Source organism: Microcaecilia unicolor, chromosome 6, assembly GCF_901765095.1.
Source record: "Microcaecilia unicolor chromosome 6, aMicUni1.1, whole genome shotgun sequence".
Taxonomy (NCBI): Eukaryota; Metazoa; Chordata; class Amphibia; order Gymnophiona; family Siphonopidae; genus Microcaecilia; species Microcaecilia unicolor.
The window spans coordinates 223,661,406-223,684,853 of NC_044036.1; the positions used below are offsets into that span (position 1 = coordinate 223,661,406).

General features: G+C 43.9%; 1 protein-coding gene across 2 annotated transcripts in view; it reads right to left on the bottom strand.

The window, feature by feature from the left end:
* Window positions 1-23,448, bottom strand: part of MEGF9 (multiple EGF like domains 9) — a 500,021-nt gene that overhangs the window by 71,523 nt on the left and 405,050 nt on the right. For both annotated transcript variants that reach the window (XM_030206436.1, XM_030206435.1), the window contains exon 5: window positions 8,240-8,503. In XM_030206436.1, coding sequence (XP_030062296.1) covers window positions 8,240-8,503 — 264 coding nt within the window. The remainder of the gene's footprint in view (window positions 1-8,239; window positions 8,504-23,448) is intronic.

Consider the following 23,448-nt stretch of genomic DNA (forward strand, 5'->3'; position numbering starts at 1 on the left):
CCCTGCCGGGAGGAGGAGTTGGGACAGCAGCCAGCCAATGAGAGTCCATCTTCAGGGAGGAGATGGGCGTTCTAGGATGTCAGCCGGCCAATAGAAGGAAGCAGCAGGAACAGCTAGGGGTGGAACCAAGCCCGTTTCCCACAGACGCTGTTTCTTTGATGGACCCTTGTCTTCCTTGCATTTTTGGTAAGTCACCATTACTTTTATGCGTTACATTTCAGTACTGCCCCCCCCCCCCCCCCAATTTATTGCCAGTAAAATGTAATTTGAAAAAGAAACATATGGCACGGCTTTCATACACGCAAAGAAGCTGCGTGTAAGCTGGTATACTTTTTTTTTTGTGCTTCATCTTCCCTGCTTTTCTCCTACTTGCGATAATGAAGAACCAGCAGGTCCACACCTCCTGTTAAAATTTCCACGGTAAAGGTAGGGACTGCTTTTGTGCATGGGGTCGGAAATGGTAGTGCATCGCATCGCATTCACATTATAATAGTAATTAGCTCATTTGCATTCCGTTTTCATTAGCTGCTACCGTGACAGGAAAATGGCTCGGAGAACCCTTTTGTGCATGTCCCGGTTTACTACTTGCGCGCTAAACTGGCTAGAACCAGTTTAAAAACCACGTTGCTGGCTCGTTAAGTTTAGTGCATCTGGCCCTGAGTCACTGACCACACATATATATATGCCTATGAGGATTTTAACCCTTTCCTCTCTCCCGGCCCTTCAGCCTCGCACTGACGCCTATTTTACAAAAGTCTGCTCCCCCTGTCAAAACCTGGCTACGCCTGAGTCAAGTATGTAGACTATGGGTCCCTGTATATGAGCCATGTTTATTGCAGCATCCTATTAATATATGTGTTTAGAAAGCTATGTATTTAATCAACTACACTGAAATCATACACCCATTTCTATCACTTTTCTCTGAACAGCTTAAAGTATTTTTACGTCCTTAGCAAGACACGGCCTCCAAAACTGAACACAATACTCCAAGTGGGGCCTCACCAATGACTTGTACTGGGGCATCAACACCTCTTTTCTTCTGCTGGTTACATCCCTCTTTATGCAGCCCAGCATCCTTCTGGCTGTGGCCACCGCCTCGTTGCATTGTTTTTTTTCACCATCACCCCAAGGTCCCTCTCCTGAGCTGTGTTTATCAATCTCTCTCCTCCTATATGGCACATCTCCTTTGGATTTCTGCACTTCTTGAAGACCTAAAATATACGGTATTAAACCAAGTGAATATAACGAATGGAGGTAATATTGCAAAGATCTTAAAACATAGAGAACAAAGGTTGATATTCCAGTGGGACTCTGTCACCCCACGTGGCCTAAATCGGGAAATCAAGTGGTTGCATGAATGAGGAGTGACAGTTTACGTCATCCCAGATAACCTTTAAATAGTGCACAGGCGCCTCTGTATAGCCGGCAGCGGGAAAAATTGGCGTTCCGCCTATCAGGTAAACCAAGGAGATATTTCAGTCATTACAGATGAGAGTTGTTATAATATGGATTAAATGTGGATCGCAGCTAAGGAAGATGAGGGTGTGCGCTCTGAGGTGGATGATAATCATTACCCTTTCTTTTGGATGTTGTAGATTACGATTAAAGAACGGGGGCTAGGCTTCTGTATTATTAAGTTCTCCTGATGACGCAAAAAATCGCGAAACACATTTGTGTTGAGAGCTAGAAGATGAGAATCAGAAGATACGAGAGGACCAATAGCAGAACAATATTGGACTATTGAGTCAGTAAGACTTCACGTTTGTCACGGGCACGTTACTCCACCCACTGAGCAACGAAGATCATCTGAGGAGAACTATGCAGCACCCGGAGGTTGAGAAGTATCAAGCCTTAAGCTAAGTACTCATAGTGCAGATTGCCATATGTTTGGTGCATATTGATATACACTGCAAATCATTTATTGAATTAGGTGAGAGGGAGGGCATAGTGCTATGATCTCTGGTATTGCATATTGCCTATCAGTTGACCAGCCATTGCAATATGTGTTTTACTGAGCACTAATAAAAATTTATTTAGCACTTATGGGTTATTAGGGCCACGCAAAGCACAGCAATAGAAAAAATAAATAAACATAGCGGTTTCTAGTGGTATATATGATTAAATGTTAACTGCCAGACCTTTGACCATTCTTCTACTTTTGGAGATATCTTCCCTCCGGGATATCTACTCTATTGGCTATCTGTGTCATCTGCATAAAGGCAAACTTTTCCCACTAATCCTTCAGCAATATCTTTCACAAATATAAACAGAATCGGCACCAGTACCGATCCCTGAGGCACTCCTCTACTTACCTTCCTCTCCTCTGATCAGATTCCATTTACCACCACCCTCTGCCACCTGTAACCAATTTCCAATCCAGTTCATACTTTGGGTCCTAATTCTGCCCTCTCAGCTTATTCAGGAGTCTTCTATGAGGTACAGTATCAAAGGCTTTGCTGAAATCCAAATAGATTACATCTAGCACATGTCCTTCATCCAGTTCTTTGGTCACCCATTCAAAGAAATCAGATTAGTTTGGCAGGATAGTAAAGCTATGTTGCTTCGTTGGATTCTAGAAATTTAACTATCTTTTCCTTCAGCAGCAACTCCATTATTTTTTCTACCACCAATATGAGGCTTACTGGCCTGTAGTTTCCCACGTCTTCCTGTCCCCGCTTTTGTGAAGAGGGACCACATCCATTTGTCGCCAATCCTGTGAAACCTCTCCCATCTCTTAAGATCTATTAAATAAATCCTTTAGAGGTCCCACAAAATTTCTCAGAGTTCCCTCAGTATCCTGGGATGTATCCCATCCAGCCAAATAGCTTTGTTCATTTTCAGATTTTCCAGTTGTTTATAAATTGCTTTCTTCCCAGATAGTAGGGAATGTTCGCAGACTGTTACTGGGAATGGCATCAAGTCAGCAGCAGGGACAAGAGACATGAGCCATCAGCATAGACGCTGAAAAGGCCTTTGATAAGCTTCGGTGGGACTATTTGTTCGAGGTGTTACAGGCTATGGGATTTGGGGGTTGGTATGTAGAGGCACTCCAGTTGCTATATACAGATCCAAAGGCAGCCCTATTAATAAATGGGATCAGGACACCATTGTTTCAAATAGGCAGAGGGACCCGGCAGGGCTGCCCCCTGTCCCCGCTGTTGTTCATATTATCGTTAGAACCACTGCTGAGACATATAGAAGGGGCAGGGGGCATACAGGGAGTAGAGGTTGGAGGGATCACAATAAAAACCTTGGCCTTTGCCGATGACCTGTTACTTTTATTGCAAAATCCGCAAAGATCAATGCCAAGACTATTCGAGGAAATAGAACGATACGGGAGGCATTCAGGATTCACATTAAACTTGCAAAAGACAAAGGCTTTAGTAGTGCAAGGGAAATCGGTGGGGACAGGAAGGGAAAACATCACTGTCCTACAAAAAGACGAACCCCTTAGATATTTGGGGGTCTATATCTCACAGGACTTGAGTAAACTGTATGCCTTGAATATAACCAGGTTATTGAATGAAACAATGGACAGATTAAAGATGTGGACTGGATATCCACTATCATTGATGGGACATATAGCCATATACAACATGCTAATTATCCCTAGATGGCTATATGTGTTCCAGGTCCTTCCGCTATACCTGAAAAACAAAGATGAAAAAATGTTAAATAGACAGCTCCAAAAGTTTCTGTGGAAGGGGAAAAAACCCAGGGCCCCTCTGAGAATCCTGCAAGTACCAGTGGAGCATGGGGGATTGGGCTTGCTCAGTATTCGACATATGACAGTAGCCAGTGGCATGAGGCACATAGCAGATTGGTACAGAGAAACACAAGATTTCAAGGCAACCCCTGTGGAACTGAAACTCACTGGGAAAGTGCATTTTAGCAGTCTACTGCGGGGGGCAGGAAGGCCTTCCCCACAGGTGCTAGTGACAACGTCCATAATGCCTACAGCAAAAAAAGTGTGGAAATGGGTGTGCAAGCTCCACAATTTCTCGGCAAGGGCCACACCATATCTCTCCATTTGCGGAAATCCGGCGTTCCCCCCAGGAGACATGTATCCTGCCTTCCAAAAATGGCAGAAAAAAGGAATCAAGTATCTATATCAGATCTTAACAGAGGAAGGCCATTTACAGACATTTCAAGAGTTGCGGCGTTCCTGTTCCATACCAAGTTCAGATCTTTTTCACTATCAGCAACTGAAACACTATGTGACTAGCTTGAAGTGGCAAAACTTAACAGAAGATGTGCAAGAGGAATTAGCAACAGCATACTCGCTGGCAGCTCAGAACAAGATACCATTATCAGCCCATCATAGACACATTAGAGATACGGCAGCAGAATTGCACTTTGCGCAGCTAGCAAAGGTGTGGTCAATTGACTTAGGCATCAGTCTGCCTACAGAAATATTCCAGAAGCATATCAAAACAATAAGGACCACGACAAACTTCACATGGAGTTGGGAAGTCCAGTATAAAACAGCATTGAGAATGCATATACCACCCAGACGGGCCTTCCACATGGGACTGTCCCCGGCAGAAGAATGCCCAAAATGTAACATGGTGGGTGCAACACTGGGACACATGTTCTGGCTTTGCCCACAAATAAATACATTTTGGAAAGCACTACTACAAAGAATCTCACAGATGTGGGGAGTGCAGTGGAAGCCAGACTGCAAATTACTCTTCGACCACTTCAAGATAACTGCACCGGCGCCAAAGGGATATAAAGCCTTTGCAAAACGGTCCACTGTAGTAGCAAAGGAGGTCATCTTGGAGGATTGGTTATCCAGGAAACCTCCTACCATAATTCAGTGGAGAGCGCAGATGATACAACTAATGAGAATGGAGAGAGTGGAGAACCCTAAGATGGACACAAAAAGTTTCCAACATAGATGGACAGCCTTTTGGCAGACCCTAACGCCAGCAGCTAGAGGTCATTTATTGAACATCTAAGTCAATAAACAAAAGACAGAATGGACTAAAGAGTACTGAATTGGATATAAATAAAATAAAGAGACTGTGCTCAGGAAGCAAAGCCATAAGGGGTGGAGTGGGGGACAGGATTGTAGACTCCCGCAGAGAAACATAAACTAGAGAGAGCAATCAGGAATAAGGTTTCTCCATATAATAGTAAGATGAGCAAAATATTGCATAAGCTCACATGGTATAGGATGTATAAGCTGTTAGCTCTGCGGTGTAGTCTGCTGATAGAGGAGGGAGGGGGGAGGGCAGGGTTAAAAGATTAAGGGGATAAAAGTTGAAAGTTCAATGTTCTGATATTGAATAATGTCTTCTCTATAATCACTAAATGTAACGTTTTCATTCAATGTCAATAAAAATGATTTAAACATAAACTGCTTTCTTCCTTGATTGGTGCAATATCCACTCCATTCCCACATATAACTTCGGCAGCTGACTGTGGCCTTCTCCGCGATTTTTTTCAGTGAACACTGAAGAGAAGTATATGTTTAGCACCTTTGCTTTATTTATTTAAAGTATTTATAGCCCACCTATTAACTAGGTGGGTTAGAAGAAAAACAAATATAATAAAATGGCAAAATCACATACAAAAACAATCAGCATATAACTGTATCATCATATTTATAGCAGCTTTCAGCTTGGACCATTGCGCTTCCACTCCTCCAACGTCTACCATTGCCATCAGCTCCTTCAAGTATTCCTCCATACCAAAATCAGCACGTCAGAAATACAGTACTTTGAGTTTTGTGCATCTGCTCTCGGCTTTCGCTCTTACATCAAGCCATATCGTGTGATGATCACTACTGCCTAGGTGTACACCCACCTGATGTTGGAAGCATTACCTCTATTTGTAAGCACTAAGATTCAATGCAGACCCTTCCCTCATGAGCTTGGCCACCATTTGTATGAGCAAAGCACTTTGACAGGCATCCATAATCTCTCTGTTTCTTTCCAATTCTGCTGCTGGGACATTCCAATCCACAACAGGCAAGTTGACATCTCCCAGCAACAGTGCCTCCCCTTTCATTCAGCTTCTCCATTTCTGCTGGAGGTCTGTGGATAACACAAATGTGGATACAGGTTCCATCTTCTCTTTCCAAGAATCCATATAGCTTCCTTTCCCCAGGATTGCTTTTTATTAAGTACAAAGCATTTTAAGATCTATTTTTTATGACATGGCTTACTCTAATTTTTATCACAATTCTTTTAATTCTTATTTTTTATTTTAGGATCCATAATAAGTTGTTTTATTCTGTTTCTAGCAAGTCTGGTACCTTTTTAGAGGTTTTTAAGATGTTGAAGTGTTTTAAGGACTTTCTGATATCTTGAGACTTCTTCCGTGGTTGGAACGCATTGATGACATCACTGGAATGCACTATCATCATTGAAACGCATAACATTGCTTCCAATGCATTCTACCACATTTTAAAATCATTTTTATCGATCCTACATACTTTTGGGATGTTTTTTCATAGTGATTTTAGTTGTTATGGATCCTAGATCATCTCAGGATGTCCATTTTATGTTTTTATTTTGTTTAACCTATGTTTACACTATTTTTCACTTTTTTTGATGTTTTTACGTTGTTCTTATGTTTGTTTTCATCATCTCTCGTGATTTCCACTGTTTTTCGAACAAGTGTTCCTTGTTTTATTCGTTTTTTTATATCATTTGGTTTTAAACACATTATGTATGCATGGTATCAGCATGCATACAAGTTAGGATGCCATATAATGCTTGTTTTTAATGACTATGTTTTTACCAGTGACTGATCCCAGAGCATGTAAGTAAAAGGGTTTTTTATGGTCGACACCCTATTTAAGACTTAGCTTTATATAGCTTTTTTTTAACCTTCATGGATTTAAAAAAAAAATCTTTACATCTTTAGGGGTATGTTTACTAAGGCACGTAAGCGTTCTTAACGCACCTGTAAATTTAAGGCGTGTTAAATACTAACACGCCTATACATTTCTATGGTGTTAGCGTTTAATGCGCGTACACCATTTACGTGCATTAAAAACGCTAATGCACCCATAGCGCCACTTAGTAAACCTAGCTCTTAGTGTTTGCTACGAAACATGGCCATATCGGGCATTTTATGTTGAATCTCTGGGAGTTTTTAATTCATCAATAAAAACTGGCTTTTTTTTGTTTGTTTGTTTTTACAAAACGTCTGCCTTTTTGTTTTAAATTCCACCTTGGTTTTGGAGGACCGCCTGCCTTGTTGTTTTTGGATTTGGCGGACCGCCTGCCTTGTTGTTTTCTGACTCGATAACTGTCAGTGACAGAATATCCATTTTCCCATTCTTAAGCAGGGGTTTAACCACTACATACTTAAACTTGTTAGGAAACAACCCTTCCCGAAAAGACCTGATAACGAGGTGTGCCACCAAAAGTGAAAGACCCTCTCTTAAAAACTTGTCACTGGTGAGCAAACAATCCAATACATTAGAGGTAAGTCTTAGACTAATTACCTCTGAGGCCTGTTGAGTCAAGACAGGAAGAAAATCTGTCCCAACATTTCCACCTCACTATCTGGACTGATTGAGAATTAGAGGGGTCCTTTACCCTCAAAGAATTCACAATCAAAGTAGTCACTGTAGAACGAGTCTGCAAATTAAGATAAAGTGGGATGAAAGGAATATTCAGAAGTAGAACTTAGAGGAAAGTTTTTTTTTCTAACTGAAAAAATAAAACTTAGAACCATTTCTCTGTACATCGTTATTCCTTTTTTTTTTTTACCTAGTAGCCTCATGATAAAATCTTAAACATAACTGATAAGCCCCTAAGGAATAAGAGATCAAGATAATACCACCACACACATTCCTTCCTCTGTAACAATTGTATTTATACCCTAAATAAAACAAAGGGCTATGAGAGAATTTAATACATCGAGTCTTTACTAGTGCTATCTGATCTAAAGACTATATTGCCACGACAAGAGGCTGTGGTTCTAAATTATTTAACTGTGGAAGTCAAAGTGATTTCAGATCAATATCATAAGGACCCCGGACTCAAAATTTGATAGAGGGCTATCCTTTGTCTTAGAATGTGCTATAGGAATCATGTAACTAGACTATGATCTGACCAGGGAACTGGCTCTACCAGCACCATTGTTTCACCCCCATTTACTATTCAAGTTGTGTTTTTAATAGTAAATTTTAATTGATTAAATTTCCATTATCTATAAATCACGTTTGCAGTAACTAACTAAACAAGGTAGAGTACATTAGATTATAAATGAATGTTACCTGTCCTGGCACAGTTTCCAGTTGGACTCCTACTGTAGCCTTCTTGACATTTCTCACAGTGATGGCCAGTAGTATTGTAAGTACAGTTTAGGCACTGGCCCGTCTTTGAGTTACAGATGCTTGGAAATTTTGCTGTGTCTACATTTCCATTACAGTCACACTTCACACAAATGGTATCATGTAAATAATAACCATAGTCACATTCATAACAGTTTGGGCCACTGTATCCTGTATTGCACTTATCACATACAGGTCCATCAGATCCTAAAAAAAAAAAAAAGAAATAAAAACAAGAATCAGCAGAAACAGTGTTTTCTAGGTTTTTCTAGCCCAGCAGTCCAGCATTAATAATGAAGTTTATACTACCATTGTATTTTCAGTGAAACCTTAAGTTATAATTTCTCAAATTGGTAAAGGTGCAAGTTATAATTTCTCAAATTGGTAAAAGTACAATTAAGTCATACTTTCAGATACAGGCAATTAATGGACACAAAGATAATAATGCAGGTCATTCTCAACACAAGTTTTCAGTTGAACTGCATGTTCAGTCATAACATATAGAAATCAAAGTTGAACAGAGATGGCTAGTGTATTACAAGCTTCAATATACCAACCTATTCTAAAGACCAGCTCTACAACTAAGACTTCTGTCTCTTCGCACACACAAAGCCCCTGCCCTACTGTCCAGTATTCAGCCAGTCATCATCACTGATTTTATCCTGCCTACGAAAGTTGATGATCAGCTTCTACTGACCTGAATTCAGCCAGTCATCATCACTGATTTCCAGCCGGCTCTTGAAGCAGATGATCACTGATTTCCATCCCGGCGCTCTAAGCAGATGATCACTCCAGCTCTTACTGTCTTGTATTCAGCCGGTCATCATCACTATTTTCCAGATGATTATTGATTTCCATCACGACTCTTGAAGCAGCTGATTACCCCAGCTCTTACTGTATTGTATTGAGCCGGTCATCATCACTGACTTCCAGACGGTCATCATCACTGTTTTTCCTAACAGTAATTCTTACTTTATTTTTATCCCTACTGACTCCAAAATGAATATAGTTAAATTTCTTTTAGTAACTTACTCCCTTATATTGATCCACCTAACATCATCCACTCCACTTACTGAAAACAACATTAAAACCATTATACATAATCACCAAAGACTGCCCAGACACTTTACTCTGCACCATACTAGCAACCACCAAAATAAAGGAAGAATTCCCAAACGTGGACAACATCTACAGTACCAAAAGAATGGCTTTAATAAATCTACTCCAAATAAGGAACGGACATTTACAAAAATTCACACTCTACCTAACTCAGGAGCCCCCTTCCAAAATATCCAAGTGGGCTATATTAACGCCAGATCCGTAGTCAACAAAGTAACAATTTCAGACTGGATCACCTCAGAAAATCTTGATTTAATTTTCATCAATGAAACTTGAATCCGCAATCAAAAAGATCCAATAATTCTAGAATTATGTCCTTCTGACTATAGAATCATTCACTGGACCAGAAAAGAAAAAAGAGGTGGTGGCATTACATTCATTTATCGCTCCCATTTCACGATTGAAACCACTGCTGAGTCTATCACGTCCCAACTTGAAATTGCCTCGATTATGATTCATGATAAAGCCCTACTTGATCATCTGACCTGCATCTTGTTCTACAGACCGCCTGGTAATTGGAACAAAAGCCACCCTTTTTTTTTTGGTTAATAATTTTTATTAGCAAGAGAAATGCACAAGTACAACCATTAACATAAATGCTACAGCAATACACATCATCATCATCAAGTGTAGGTTTCCTCCCATTAAAAAACGCTACCTAGAGAATACAAAGGAAATACATTGTTCATATACACCAATCAGTGAAAAGTAGGGGTCACTGCCGGTGTAGTCCACCTACACTCAAATCCGCTAAACCAGTTTATACAACTTATGTTATAATAACTCTCCCCCCTCCTTCGTAGCCATGCTGTGCCATGTTCTCTTGCACATATTTCCATTTTTCTCCCCCCCTTCCCCCCCCCCCCCCCCCCCCGGAGACTAGCTACAATTGAATGAATGATCGAGCACACACCAGGTGACAGTTATTCATTTGTCCCCGCTCTGGGTAGCTGAGAAATACACTCATGACTCCTTTTCCAGATGTTATGCCCCGCAGGTAATCTCTCCCTTTCCCCTTCCAACTCCAATTCCTTCCCTCCTTCCCAGTTTGCCATTTGTTTCATAGCAGCGTACCATTGGGCAGTAGGTGGTGGCGCTTTGTCCACCCAATGATGTAGTATAACTCTCTTAGCAACTACCAGGGCTAATAGCACAAACCGACACTGTAAGATAGGTATCCCCTGTCTTGCCAGCTCTGAGTCCAACCCCAACAATAATATTTTGTAGTTCCATTCTACCTGAGAACCAATTATCTCTTCCAAATGTGCCAATGCTCGCCTCCAAAATGTCTGCAACACCATACATTCTAAAAAGTGATGTACCTAAGTCCCCTTGTGGTTTACACATTTGTCACAGTCTGCTGAGTCCCAGAGACCCATTGCTTTTCCCCTGCTCCGTGTAATATAAGCACAGTGTAAAATTTTTAGCTGAGTTTCGTGACAACTTACATTAGGAGTTATCCGATGTGCCAGGTCAAAGCTTTTCTGGATCTCAGATACTGAAACTCCCATCCCCAACATGTCACTCCACTTGTGCGCTAATGAGACCATAGTGACATTCGGCGTCTTTGTTTTGCCTAAGTGGTACCTACTGGAGAGTCTGTTACTTCCTTCTGGCATCTGCTTAAATACCACATCTAACTCTGTAAATGTGGGGATCTTCTTATCGCTGTTGCACAATGAGAGGAGATAATGCCTAAGTTGCAAGTACGAGGAGGACAGCATTTTGGGTATATCCCATCTATTTTGACACTCTTCAAAGGTTAGGGCTGACATCTTCCTCTCCGATCCCATCTGCCCCACAAACCTACATCCCTTCTGAGCCCAAGTTCAAAAATGAGAAAGCCCTTGTCCTGAAGGGAAGTCTGGGTTATCTTGGAATTCTATGAACGGGGAGGGTCCCCTGGCTCCCCCCACTCTCTGTCTCCATCAATCCCACACTAGGCGAAGCGGTCGTAGTAAGGGGGACAATTTGACCCCCGCCTTCCTAGCGTGGAGGACACTGAAAACTGACCAAGGGTGAGCAGCGTTTTCCCAAACCTCCGGAGATGCAAATCTATAGTGCCCTTTGTATATTTCGTGCATCCATCTGATGCGTGCAAATACGTTATACATCCTAAGGTCCAGTAAGTTAACACCCCCCTCCTGTCTTGCCCGGGTAAGCTTCGGATATCTTATTCTGGCCCTACGCCCCTTCCATATAAAAGACGAGATCACTCCTCTTTAGACGGCCTCATCCTTACTAGCCATCCACAGCAGCATTATTTATTTTTCATTTATTTCACTTGTATCCCACATTGTCCCACCTATTTGCAGGCTCAATGTGGCTTATTTGTAAAGCATACAATATCTTGGGAAATAACACCATTTTAACAAGTGCCACTCGGCCCAAAAACAACACTGGAATCTCCCGCCATTTAACGCATAGTTGTTTGATTTGGTCTAGTTTTTCACGTACATTTTTCTTATACATGACCGCGGGGTCCAGGTGCATATTATTATTAGCATTTGTATAGCGCTACCAGACGCACGTAGCGCTGAACACCTGACACAGAAAGACAGTCCCTGCTCCATAGAGCTTACAATCTAAAAATACAGACAAACATGACAATTAAGGGTGAGGGAAGTACTGGGTGAGAAGGAACAAGGGGAGGGCAATTGAGTAGAGGCTAGGAGCCAAAAGCAGTGGTGAAAAGGTGGGTTTTCAGCATAGATTTGAAGACAGGTAAAGATGGAGCAAGACGCACAGGCTCAGGAAGTCTATTCCAGGCATAAGGTGCTGCGAGGGAAAAGGAACGTAGCCTGGAGTTCGCAGTGGAGAAGGGGGATGACAAGAGAGATTTGTCCAGTGAGTGGAGTTCACGGGGAGGAATGTAGGGAGAGATGAAAATGGAGCGGTAATGGGGGGCAGCAGAATGGATGCATTTAAAGGTCAGTATAAGAAGTTTGAACTGTATGCGGAAGCAGACAGGGAGCCAGTGAAGTGACTTGAGGAGTGGGCTAGTGTGGGTATAACGATTTTGGCGGAAAATAAGTCATGCTGCAGAATTTAGGACAGACTGGAGAGGAGAGAGATGGCTGAGTGGAAGACCAGTGAGAAGTAAATTGCAATAATCCAATGGAGAGGTGACAAGGGTTTGGATAAGGGTTCTGGTAGCGTGTTCAGAAAGGAAGGGGCAAATTTTGCTAATGTTGTAGATAAAAAAGTGACAGGTTTTGGCGAGAGAGGAATCGAAGATGACTCCAAGGTTACGAGCCGAAGAGACAGGGAGGATATGAGAGCCATTGACAGAGGTATTTCATTGCCCCTGTTGTCCAAGATAAAGGAAAATCTGGGAGTCCTCTGCAGACAGTGCCATAGCTTCCAACTTATCAAAATTGATTCGCAATCCCGAAAAGGCTCCAAATTGCTGGATAAGGTCTATCAGTATGGGAATCCCTTTAGTCGCCTGCCCTAGGAATATTAACATGTTATCCGCAAAAAGGTTAATTTTATATTCACATTTCCCCACTCTTATGCCCTTCACCTCTACCGATTGTCGGATTTTACTTGCCAAAGGTTCCAAGGCCAACACAAAAAGCATGGGCGACAGAGGGAATCCCTGCCTGGTGCCTCTTTGCAGCTTAAAAGACGAAGAAAGGGAAGTGACGTCACCGCTGGCGATGGCAGCCTAGCTTCTTAGCTCCCGCTCCCTGTTACAATAAAAAGCTAAAATAAGCAGCCATCAGCCCCTTGTGAGCGTCCGATCTGCCCCCACCAAAGATCCTCGCCCCGAGCCAGCATGAGCAAAACGCCTTCGACGAGGAATAAGGACCCAGTTGGCGGCGGGACAAGTAAGACCGCGAAACGCCATGAGGCAACGGCGAGGGCCTCACCTTCTGACTCGGACTCCGCACTATCGTTGGCAGAATCGCGGAGGCCACCCGCGAAAAAAGGCGTTTCTGGTGAACTCCGCCAACTCCTCTCCGGTGTTCAGGACGATATCATAAAATCGAAAGAAGAAATACTGGACTGGATGGAGGTGTTCAGTACGGACCTCCGGGAGCTGGGGGGGGGGGGGGGGAGAGTAGAGGATGCAGAAATAAAGCTGGAAGAGCACGCTGAATCCTTGGCTTCCCACAAGGCGCAACTTCAAATGCTGGTCCAAAAAAAACCAGGAGCTGAGCTACAAGATGGATGATCTTGAAAATCGGGAAAGAAGGAACAACTTAAGGTTTCGAAGAGTCCCTGAAAGCGGTGAGACGAAGGATGTCACGCAAATTGTGCAAACCTTGTGTGCTAATCTGCTGGGGGCCAAGGCGGCAGGCAACACAATAGAACTTGACCGAGCGCATAGAGCCCTTGGCCAGCGACAAGAGACCAGGGCACGAGACATAATTGCCAGGTTTCACAAGTACAAAGTCAAGGAGCAAGTACTCACATGTGCCAGGAAGAGGCAGGATCTGGACTTTGGAGGGGCCAGAATAACCGTGTATCAAGACTTCTCACAGTTTACTCTGCAACAGAGACGCCAACTGAAGCCTGCTTTGGACATTTTCATCAAGGAGCGGATTACCTATAGGTGGGGCTTTCCTTTTTCATTGAATTACACGATAAAAGGAGTCAAACATAGAGCTTATTTTATTTCTGAAGCCTGGGCGTCCTTGCATGTGGCGGGACTGGTGAACTCAGTTGCGCCACCGGGTGCGCTGGCACCTGTTACTAAAGCAAAGTTGCAGAAATGGCAGCGGATTCCTGAAGCATCAAAGTGGGGCAACCCGAAGCGGAGGGCGGAGGAGACTTGAAGACAGGAGCGATGAACTGGTTGGTGTCTTCAGCTCAGGTTCCTTTGCCTCAGCGGTTGCTGGAGGGACAAAGGACACTTCTGTGGTAATGAGTGGATAGAGACTACTGAGTTTTTCATGTTTGGCCATGTTTTCAGCACACCTTGGTGCTTTCTGTTTCAGGTTCCTTTTGCCCACTTCACAGAGGGTGGATCAAGGGGGTGCAACTGGGAAGGGAATGTTGAGTATTGTGCTGTTAAGTTGTCGGAGACGGGTGAGGGGTGATATTAGGAGTAGGTTGGTGTGGTGGGATACGGAGTATGTATGTTTTGAGCTTGAATGGGAAGACAGGGAGAATGGGGATTGGTGGTTTTAGGGTGATAATTGGGAGGGGGACGGGGGGGGCAGGGTTGTCTGGTTCATGGTGGGTCACTTTCTCTTTTCCCACTTCGGGGGTTTGCACCCTATGGTTGGTGTTTGGTTGGAGGGGAAGGGGGTGGTTAGAGGGTTTGGGGGGTATTGGACGGGGCTGGTCATACTATTGGCATCCGGGGTGCAGGTACATGGAAGGGACTGGTTTATTTTGCTTGAACTACACAGTTTTACTCTCCAGATATGAGTGCAGACTTAAAGATCTTATCCTATAACGTAAAGGGACTGAACATGCCCCAAAAATGGCAGAAACTATTTAAGGAGCTCCAGTAGTTGAAGCCTCACATAGTTTTGCTGCAGGAGACACACCTTCGTCGGGGGCATGAGAGACTCCTCTCCCATTCCAGTTATCCCAGGGCCTTCTTTGCCTCCTCCACGGAAGAATCCAAAAAATGTGGGGTGGCGGTGCTGCTCCACAAATCTGTAGTAGCCCAAATAGTGAAGATCAAAAAAGACCCAGGGGGGGCGTTTCTTGTTTTTGCATATAGTTATAGATCAAGTGGACTTAACCCTAGCAGCTATTTATGTACCAAACGAGCGTCAGGGAGCCTTTTATACCAAGGTGAAGAATCTCCTAGCTATATTTACCCAGGGGTCTTTAATAATGGGAGGTGACTTTAATGGAGTCATGGATCCGGTGTTAGACCGATCTGGGACTCCACAGCAATTGGTGGCTAAGGACTCACAGGCCCTGGGCTCCCTGGCTTATTCGTTGGGGACCTTAGATGTGTGGAGATTGAACCATGAGAACGTGAGAGACTATACATATTTCTCCCCAGTGCACGCCTCCTACTCTCGTATCGACTATATCTTCCTTGACGTCGCATTAGCGGAGTGGGGCCCGAGAGCAGGAATAGGTAGTGTGACTATATCTGATCATGCCCCAGTTTGGGTGACCCTGCCCTCTATCCGGGCGGAAGTCAAAGATAAGAGATGGACGCTCAACACGAGCATGCTACAAGAGGGGGAGGTGGTGGAGGGTTGCAGGAAAGTCTTGAAGGAGTATTTGGAATTTAACATGGAATTGGGGCCCCCCCTTAGTATAGTATGGGATGCCATGAAGGCAGTGTCTCGCGGATACTTTCTTCAAATAGCTAGTAAGCGTGCTAGGGTCCGAAGGGCCCAATTAGCAAAATGCCTGGAAAGGATTCGGATCCTGGAGGTGCAGCATAAAGGGGGTGGTTCCCTGATAATCCTGGAGGAATTGCAAGGGCAGAGACTACAGTTGGACTCTATTTACTCGGAACAGCTAAGTCAGGCACAATCCAGACACAAAGTTAGCTCCTATGAATTTACTAACAAGGCAGGCCGCCTCCTGGCCCTACGGCTACGTAGGCAAAAGGTAGATCGGGCGGTAACCCGGGTCCGAGATGGGGGTGGGGACTTGCTGAATACCTCAGAAGCCATCCGCAGGCGCTTTGGTGAATTCTACCGGGAATTGTACGCCCGTGAGATTAATCCATCTGCAAATTCCATAGCAGATTATTTAGCGGAGAGTGACCTTGCTTCTTTGACAAATCAGCAGCGGGCAACACTTGAGGAACCGGTCATCCCAGTTGAGATCCAGAAGGCTATCCAGCACTTGCCATCTTGTAAGTCCCCGGGGTTGGATGGGCTCCCTAACGTGTTTTACAAGAAATTTGCATCTGAATTGGCACCGCTTTTGGCGGATTTATTCAACCAAATTGGGAAGGGGGAAGCCTTGCCCAACTCCATGCTGGAAGCTTGGATTGCGGTGCTACCCAAGCCGGATAAAGATCACAAGGAGTGTGGGTCCTATCGCCCCATATCTGCCCTGAATGCCGATGTTAAAATCCTAGCCAAAGTCTTCTAATCGGCTGGCGCCTTTGCTTCCGGCAATTATCCATCCTGAACAGGTGGGATTTGTCTCCCACAGAAAAGCGATGGATAACACCACACACGTGATTGATTTAATGTACCTGGCCAAAAGAATGAAAAGGCCTATGTGTCTCCTTAGTCTAGACACCGAAAAGGCTTTTGACAGGGTACATTGGTCATTTATGTATAAAGTGCTGGAGGCCTTTGGGGTAGGACCGCAGTTCCGTGGGTGGATCCAAGCCTTTTACAGCTCACCTAAAGCATGTATTCGAGTCAACGGGGGCAACTCTGACTTGTTTACTCTACACAGAGGTACTAGGCAGGGATGTCCTTTGTCCCCCGCTGTTGTTTGCCATGGTCATGGAACCATTTGCAGCCAGGGTAAGATCCAACCCGGACATCACTGGCATTACAATAGCGGGGAGAGAACACAAGATGTCACTCTTTGCAGACGATGTGCTGTTGTTTGTCACCCGTCCTTTGACCTCCTTCCCTGGGCTCCTGCGGGATATTGAAGAATACTCGGTAGTATCGGGGTTCAAGGTGAATAAAAATCGGAGGCCCTGAATGTGACCCTCCTGGAGGAAGTGGTGGAGTCATTAAAGTCTTCATATGCCTTTCAGTGGGCTAGTATGGGACTTTGCTACCTGGGGGTGGAACTTGACGGCTAAGCTCACAGAACTCTTTACAGCAAACTATAAGGGGTTGGCCCGGGTAATCGCTGAAGATATGGATAGGTGGGGAGACCTTCAGCTCTCCTGGTTTGGCTGCATAGCACCTATTATACCTATTTCAGGTCCTTCTGAACAAGATGCCCTGTAAGTTTCTAGCTGCACTAGAAGACCGTATTGTACGTTTTATTTAGGCAGGCAAGCTACCGCGATTAGCACACGCCTTTTTGTACCAAGATAGGAGATGGGGGGGGTTTGGGGGTACCTAACTTGGCTTGGTATTATAGAGCAATCCAAGCGCGCGCGCGGCGGTGCAATAGTACCAGGATTATCCTGACCGGCAGTGGGTACACTTAGAACAATACACTTTGGGCGTTCGACTGCTGGGGGCTCTCATGTGGCTCCTGAGTTCTCTTCGGTCCTTGGGGGAGGGTCTATGCCCATCTATAAATGTCACTTTCTCAAATTGGGACACTCTTTTTACACATAAAAGAGGTGAGTTCTCACGTCTAGCTCCCACAGCCTATAACCTATTGTTTTACCCGGGGACGGAGCGAGCCACATTTACTAGATGGTAAGGGGGAGGTCTGCAAATGTGGGGCCAATTGTTTGAGGGAGAGTCCCTTCTGTCATACCCTGAGGCCAGGGAGAAATTCCCGATAGTGGGGACATAAGAATATGCATATACCCAACTATCTCATTTCCTTAAGACATGGGCAGTCCGGGAGGTGGTAACTTGGGAACAATCAATTCTTGAGGGAATTTGTGAGGGACAAGCCATGGCCGGGGGGGTGATATCACGCCTTTACCGCATTATTAATAAGCAAACACCTTGTCATACCCTTCATAGGAGGAGTTGGCAGAAGGAACTGGGTATGGAGCTGGAGGAGGTGGCATGGGAGAGGATGGAGCGGGCTGTGGTAAAGGTGTCGTCTCATGTACCTTTTAGGGAGAATACCATCAAGGTGATGTTTTGATGGTACTTGACGCCTGAGCAGCTCCAGCGTATTTATCCCGCCTTGTCGGGGCTGTGTTGGAGGGGTTGTGGAGTTAAGGGCTCAATGGGTCATATATAGTGGGCCTGTAGGAAGGTTAGGGCTTTCTGGAAAACGAATCGAAGTAGGCTGCAGATGTGGTTGGGAGGCCCAATTCCATGGCACCCTACCTTTTTTCTATTCTCTGCAAAAATTGTGGGCTTTACGCCCGCTCAGCAAATTTTGTTGCGACATGCCAAATGTGCAGCCAGAATTGTCATAGGTGTCTGCTGGAAACAGTCCTCAACCCCACCGATAGCCAGGTGGCTTCAAAGACTAAGGCATGTTTGCGAGATGGAACGGATGCTGGCAGAGAGGCGCAATCAATTGAATAGGTGGCGCTCGATCTGGGACCCTTTTACCCTACATGTACAATTTTGATGATGTCTTAGAGTATAGTAGTGTGAGCCCCGGGGGAAGAGAGGGGGGGCAGGGGAGGGAGGGCGTAGGTAGAGGGGAAGGGTCATGCTGGAATTGTAAAAGTTTAATAAAAACTGAAGTATTGGAATGTTTATTCTTGCAAAGATATAGCAGTAAACCTGTAGAACACGCTGGGTCCAATTAGCCAGTTATGTGAGGTTCATAGTGTTTTGTGTTGATCAAACTGTTAACTGTGACTTGTGTTAGGATGCTGTGAGCTGGATTGTGAGGCTTAATATGTCTTGACCTTTTGGACAAATGTATCTTCTGTTAATAAAGACTTCATGCAAATACAAAAAAAAAAGACGAAGAAAGTGTGTTGTTTACTAAAATTTGAGCAGTAAGATTCTTATACAAGGCTCGAATCCCTTGCAGAAACTCCCCCAAGATACCAAATTGTGGTAGTACCCAGAAGAGATGGTCCCACAGTATCTTATCGAACGCTTTCTCTGCATCGAGACTTACCAGAAGGTCATCCCCCCATCTACCCTTTTTTTCCTGAATCACGCTCAATGCCCATAAAATGTTAGTGGAAGCGTAGCTTCCTGGGACAAACCCTGATTGGTCTGCATGAACCAACGAGGGTAACACCTTTCCCAGTCTGGCCGCCATAATACCAGCAAAGAGTTTCATATCTTGATTTAAGAGGGATATTGGGCGATATGAACCCAGAAGTTCCTTGTCCCTTTCCGGCTTCGGCAGAACTATGATTGATGCATGCGTAAGGGTACCCGTATTCTGTCGTCCCTTGCACAGAACCTCACATAATTCACTAAATGGGCCTGCTAGCTTCCCTCCCAGTATCTTATAGAATTCGGGACCTAAGCCATCGGGGCCCGGGGCCTTAGCTAATTTAAGTTTCTTTATTACTTGCTGTATCGACCGGCTGGACTGGCTCATTAAGAGAGTTTCTTTGCTCTTGCGTCAGGGATGGGTGTTTGAGGTCTTGAAAAAAGGTCTCTCTTAGATCCCTATCGCAATGTCCCTGGTCATACAGTGTCTTATAAAAGTCTACAAAGGCCTTCTGGATTTCTCCTTCCGTATCTACCCGCTGCCCGTTCCCTCCCTTGATGTGGGTTATCACCTATTTCGCTGCTCTGTTTCTCACCATATTGGCCAGCAATTTCCCAGTTTTGTCCCCTATCTGTGAAAGCGGCACTTATACAGTTGAATGTCTCCCAGGGCCCTCTGATTAAGGATGTCATTAATCTTGGCTTTGATCTCTTTGAATTTGTTCTGAGCTTCTGCACCCCCCCCCCCTCAATACTGCTCCCTAACCTCTTGCAATTGGCTTAATTTCTCTAACAACTCTTTTTCCCTCTGCTTGCGTGAGCTCGCTGAATAGGCTAAGATTTTTCCTCTCATTATCGCCTTCCCTGTTTCCCATAGTATCAGCGGATCAACTTCACCTGTTCTATTGTCTGCCAAAAATAACTCCCACTCCTGTGATATGTACTTCCGGAAGCAAAGGTCTCTGTATAAAGTAGGGTTCATCCGCCACCCTGTTTCCTCACTCCCCCTGTGCCTATATCTACCCATATTAGACTATGATCAGACACAACTCCCGCCTCAATTGCTGTTGACCTGCTCACCGAGAACAGAGATGGAGAAATCAATATCAATATAGAAATCAATATCAAGCGTGGCATTGGTGTATATTTGAAAAGTAGGTGTATTCTCTTTCATCTGGGTGCAAAGCCCTCCATATATCCACCAAGCCCAAATCCCGTTGTAAAATTCCTATGCTCCTCTCTTCCATTCCCTTAGGTCGACTCTTTGGTGGACTGCAATCGATTAGGGGATCCGCAGTTATGTTGAAATCCCCCCCCCCCCCCCCCCATTAACAATTGGTATTCTTGTAGCTGCGTTAAGGTCGCTAGTAGGTGAGAGAATTTCCTAGAATAAACGTTAGGGGCGTATACCGAACAAAGTTCTACCTTCATCCCTTGAATAACCCCTGCCCACACCACGAACCTTCCCTCTGGATATTGAATTGTTCTATGTCTGTCGGGAAACGCACCGTCTCCAATTGGCTAGCAGATTGCATTTCCTTCACTTACACCCAAGCTGGGCTGACTCTTGAGGGTCATGTCACGGCTCATAGCGTTAGAGCCATGGCAGCGTCAGTGGCCCACTTGAAGTCAGCCACTATTGAGGAGATTTGCAAAGCTGCGACGTGGTCACACATTCACATCTCACTACTGCCTTCAGCAGGATACCCGACGCGACAGTCGGTTCGGGCAGTCGGTGCTGCAGAATCTGTTTGGGGTTTAGAATCCAACTCCACCCCCCCTAGGCCCATTTTTATTCTGTTCCAGGCTGAACTCTCAGTTGGTTCTATTTAGGTGAATCTCAGTTATGTCCTCGCAAGGTCCAATTGACCACTGTTTGTTATTTTGAGTGAGCCTGGGTGCTAGGGATACCCCAATCGTGAGAACAAGCAGCCTGCTTGTCCTCGGAAAAAGCGAAGTTACTTACCTGTAGCAGGTATCCTCCGAGGACTGCAGGCTGACTGTTCTCACAAACCCACCCACCTCCCCTTTGGAGTTGCGTCTTCTCTTGTCTTTTGCTTTCTACTGGACTGAGGAGCATGCTCATGCTATGGGCGGGAAGACGTCGCACATGCGCGGTTCGCGCATGTGCACGCGAGGGCTAGCAAACTTTGTTGCTAGGAAGATCTTCCGATCTGGGGCTGCCATCGGACGTCACCCAATCGTGTGAACAATCAGCCTGCTGTCCTCGGAGAATACCTGCTATAGGTAAGTAACTTCGCTTTTCTTAGTGCCTCAGGGGTTAAGGGTCCTAATTAGTTCAAGACTAGGGTCTATACCAGGAACCTACATGCTCCCAGTTTTACCACCTTTCTGGGTAATTTACCATAAGTACACTGATTTGCCATTTTCTATGCTACCAACAACATAATAAATTAGCATATATTTCTACAATATCTGAGAATTGTGTCTTGTTCTTTTCTAGTAATTATTATAGGCTCTAATGAATTTGGATCTGTAGTTGGAGGGATATTTTACACCTAACCTAAATAATCAGAGTGCTACCTTTCATATTTTGTTGTCTGAGTATACGTTCCCTCATTACTACTACTACTTAACATTTCTAGAGCGCTACTAGGGTTACGCAGTGCTGTACAGTTTAACAAAGAAGGACAGTCCCTGCTCGAAGGAGCTTACAATCTAAAGGACGAAATGTCAAGTTGGGGCAGTCGAGATTTCCTGAATAGAGGTGTAGTGGTTAGGTGCCGAGGGCGACATTGAAGAGGTGGGCTTTGAGCAAGGATTTGAAGATGGGCAGGGAGGGGGCCTGGCGTATGGGCTCAGGGAGTTTATTCCAAACTTTACCTGGAGTGAGGTAATTGTGTTAGCCCCACAGATTTATCTGAAGAGAGAGTGTGAGCTTTGGTTCCAGTGATACTTTAGAAGCCATTAAAACACCCACATCCTTAATTCTGAAAAGAGAACTACGATGACTGAATGAAAATTAATGCCTCCACCTTCATAACTTGTTTAAATGAAGATAGTGTAATGAATAAAAATGAAAATAATGCTCAAAACTTGCTATTCTAATAAATTATTTTATTTTACTTTCTTACAGTTCCCACTATTCACTATACATTTTTGTCAACGATGGAAAAGGTTTTGAAAGCCATTGCAAAAACTTCACATCTTGTCTCTTCAACCAGTTGCCCACAGTCGTTACTACCTCTTTGAGTGAAACAGATTCCCCTGAATTTATTCTTTCAATTTTGGAGAAATATGGAAATCACATGGTGCTAAATCTGGGCTGTGTGGAGGATGACGTAAGACTGAGACACATCTTTGCAACTGCCTCTGTGGTGTTTCGTGGGCAATTTCTCGAAATGGGTTAGTTGTGCGCATACCATGATAGGAATGAACCTCAGTCCTAAGCCAGGGTATGTGGAGTATGATCTCAGGCTCTCAAATTTACTGCTAACACTCGCTGTAGTAATTGCATTGTGCCAAAAACAGCTTCTTCATGGAGTTCATAAGATGTAATTTATACAGGCAACTTATCCAGATACACTTGGAAGTTCTTTTTAATCAAGACTGTGGCAACCAAAATGATGGCAAATATTTCTGTATCTTTCTGCCACATTTTCTTAGTTTCGGACTGCATTTCTAGTATTTGAGGATCTTCCCTCTCTCCATGAGATTTACCAAGTAATCCTTTGGGACCGACACCTCTATAATGAATTCCATTCTAGTGTTTCTTTTACTACTATATTCGTTTTTCTGTCAGGGATCAAAGGTGATCATAACCTCATTGTTTTCCACAATTTTCTTAGGGTCATGATCCCAATGCTTTTCTGGTACATTTTATTAAATTAGAAAATTCAAAATTTACATAGTCATAATATACAAAGAAAATAGACATTTACATAAAAGAAAACAGAAACATATCTATAATAATAATTGGTGCAGTAGCCCACATTATAGCAGCCCACCTACACATCAAAAGAAAAATTATATAAAGAAAACAAACCTAGAATTAATCTCATCTAAGCTATTCTAGGAGTATTAATTATCAGAGAACCTAACCTCACCAACAGAAACAACCCTAGGAACTTTTACCATTACTCAGAAAAGTTTCAAGTTGTGTAGGATCAAAGACATAATGCTTCCCTTGTCAACCAACTAGACACTTGCATGGGAATCACAAAAAGAAAGTAGCTCCCAAAACAAGTGTCGAACATTGAATTTCAGGAATTGTTTCATTCTCAATTGAGTGGATCTACCCATATCAGGAAATATCTGAATTATGTCCACCAAACAAGGAATTTTTATTTTCAACGTAAGCTTTAAGAACCATTTCTGCTTCTCTGTAGAGAACAAAGAGGT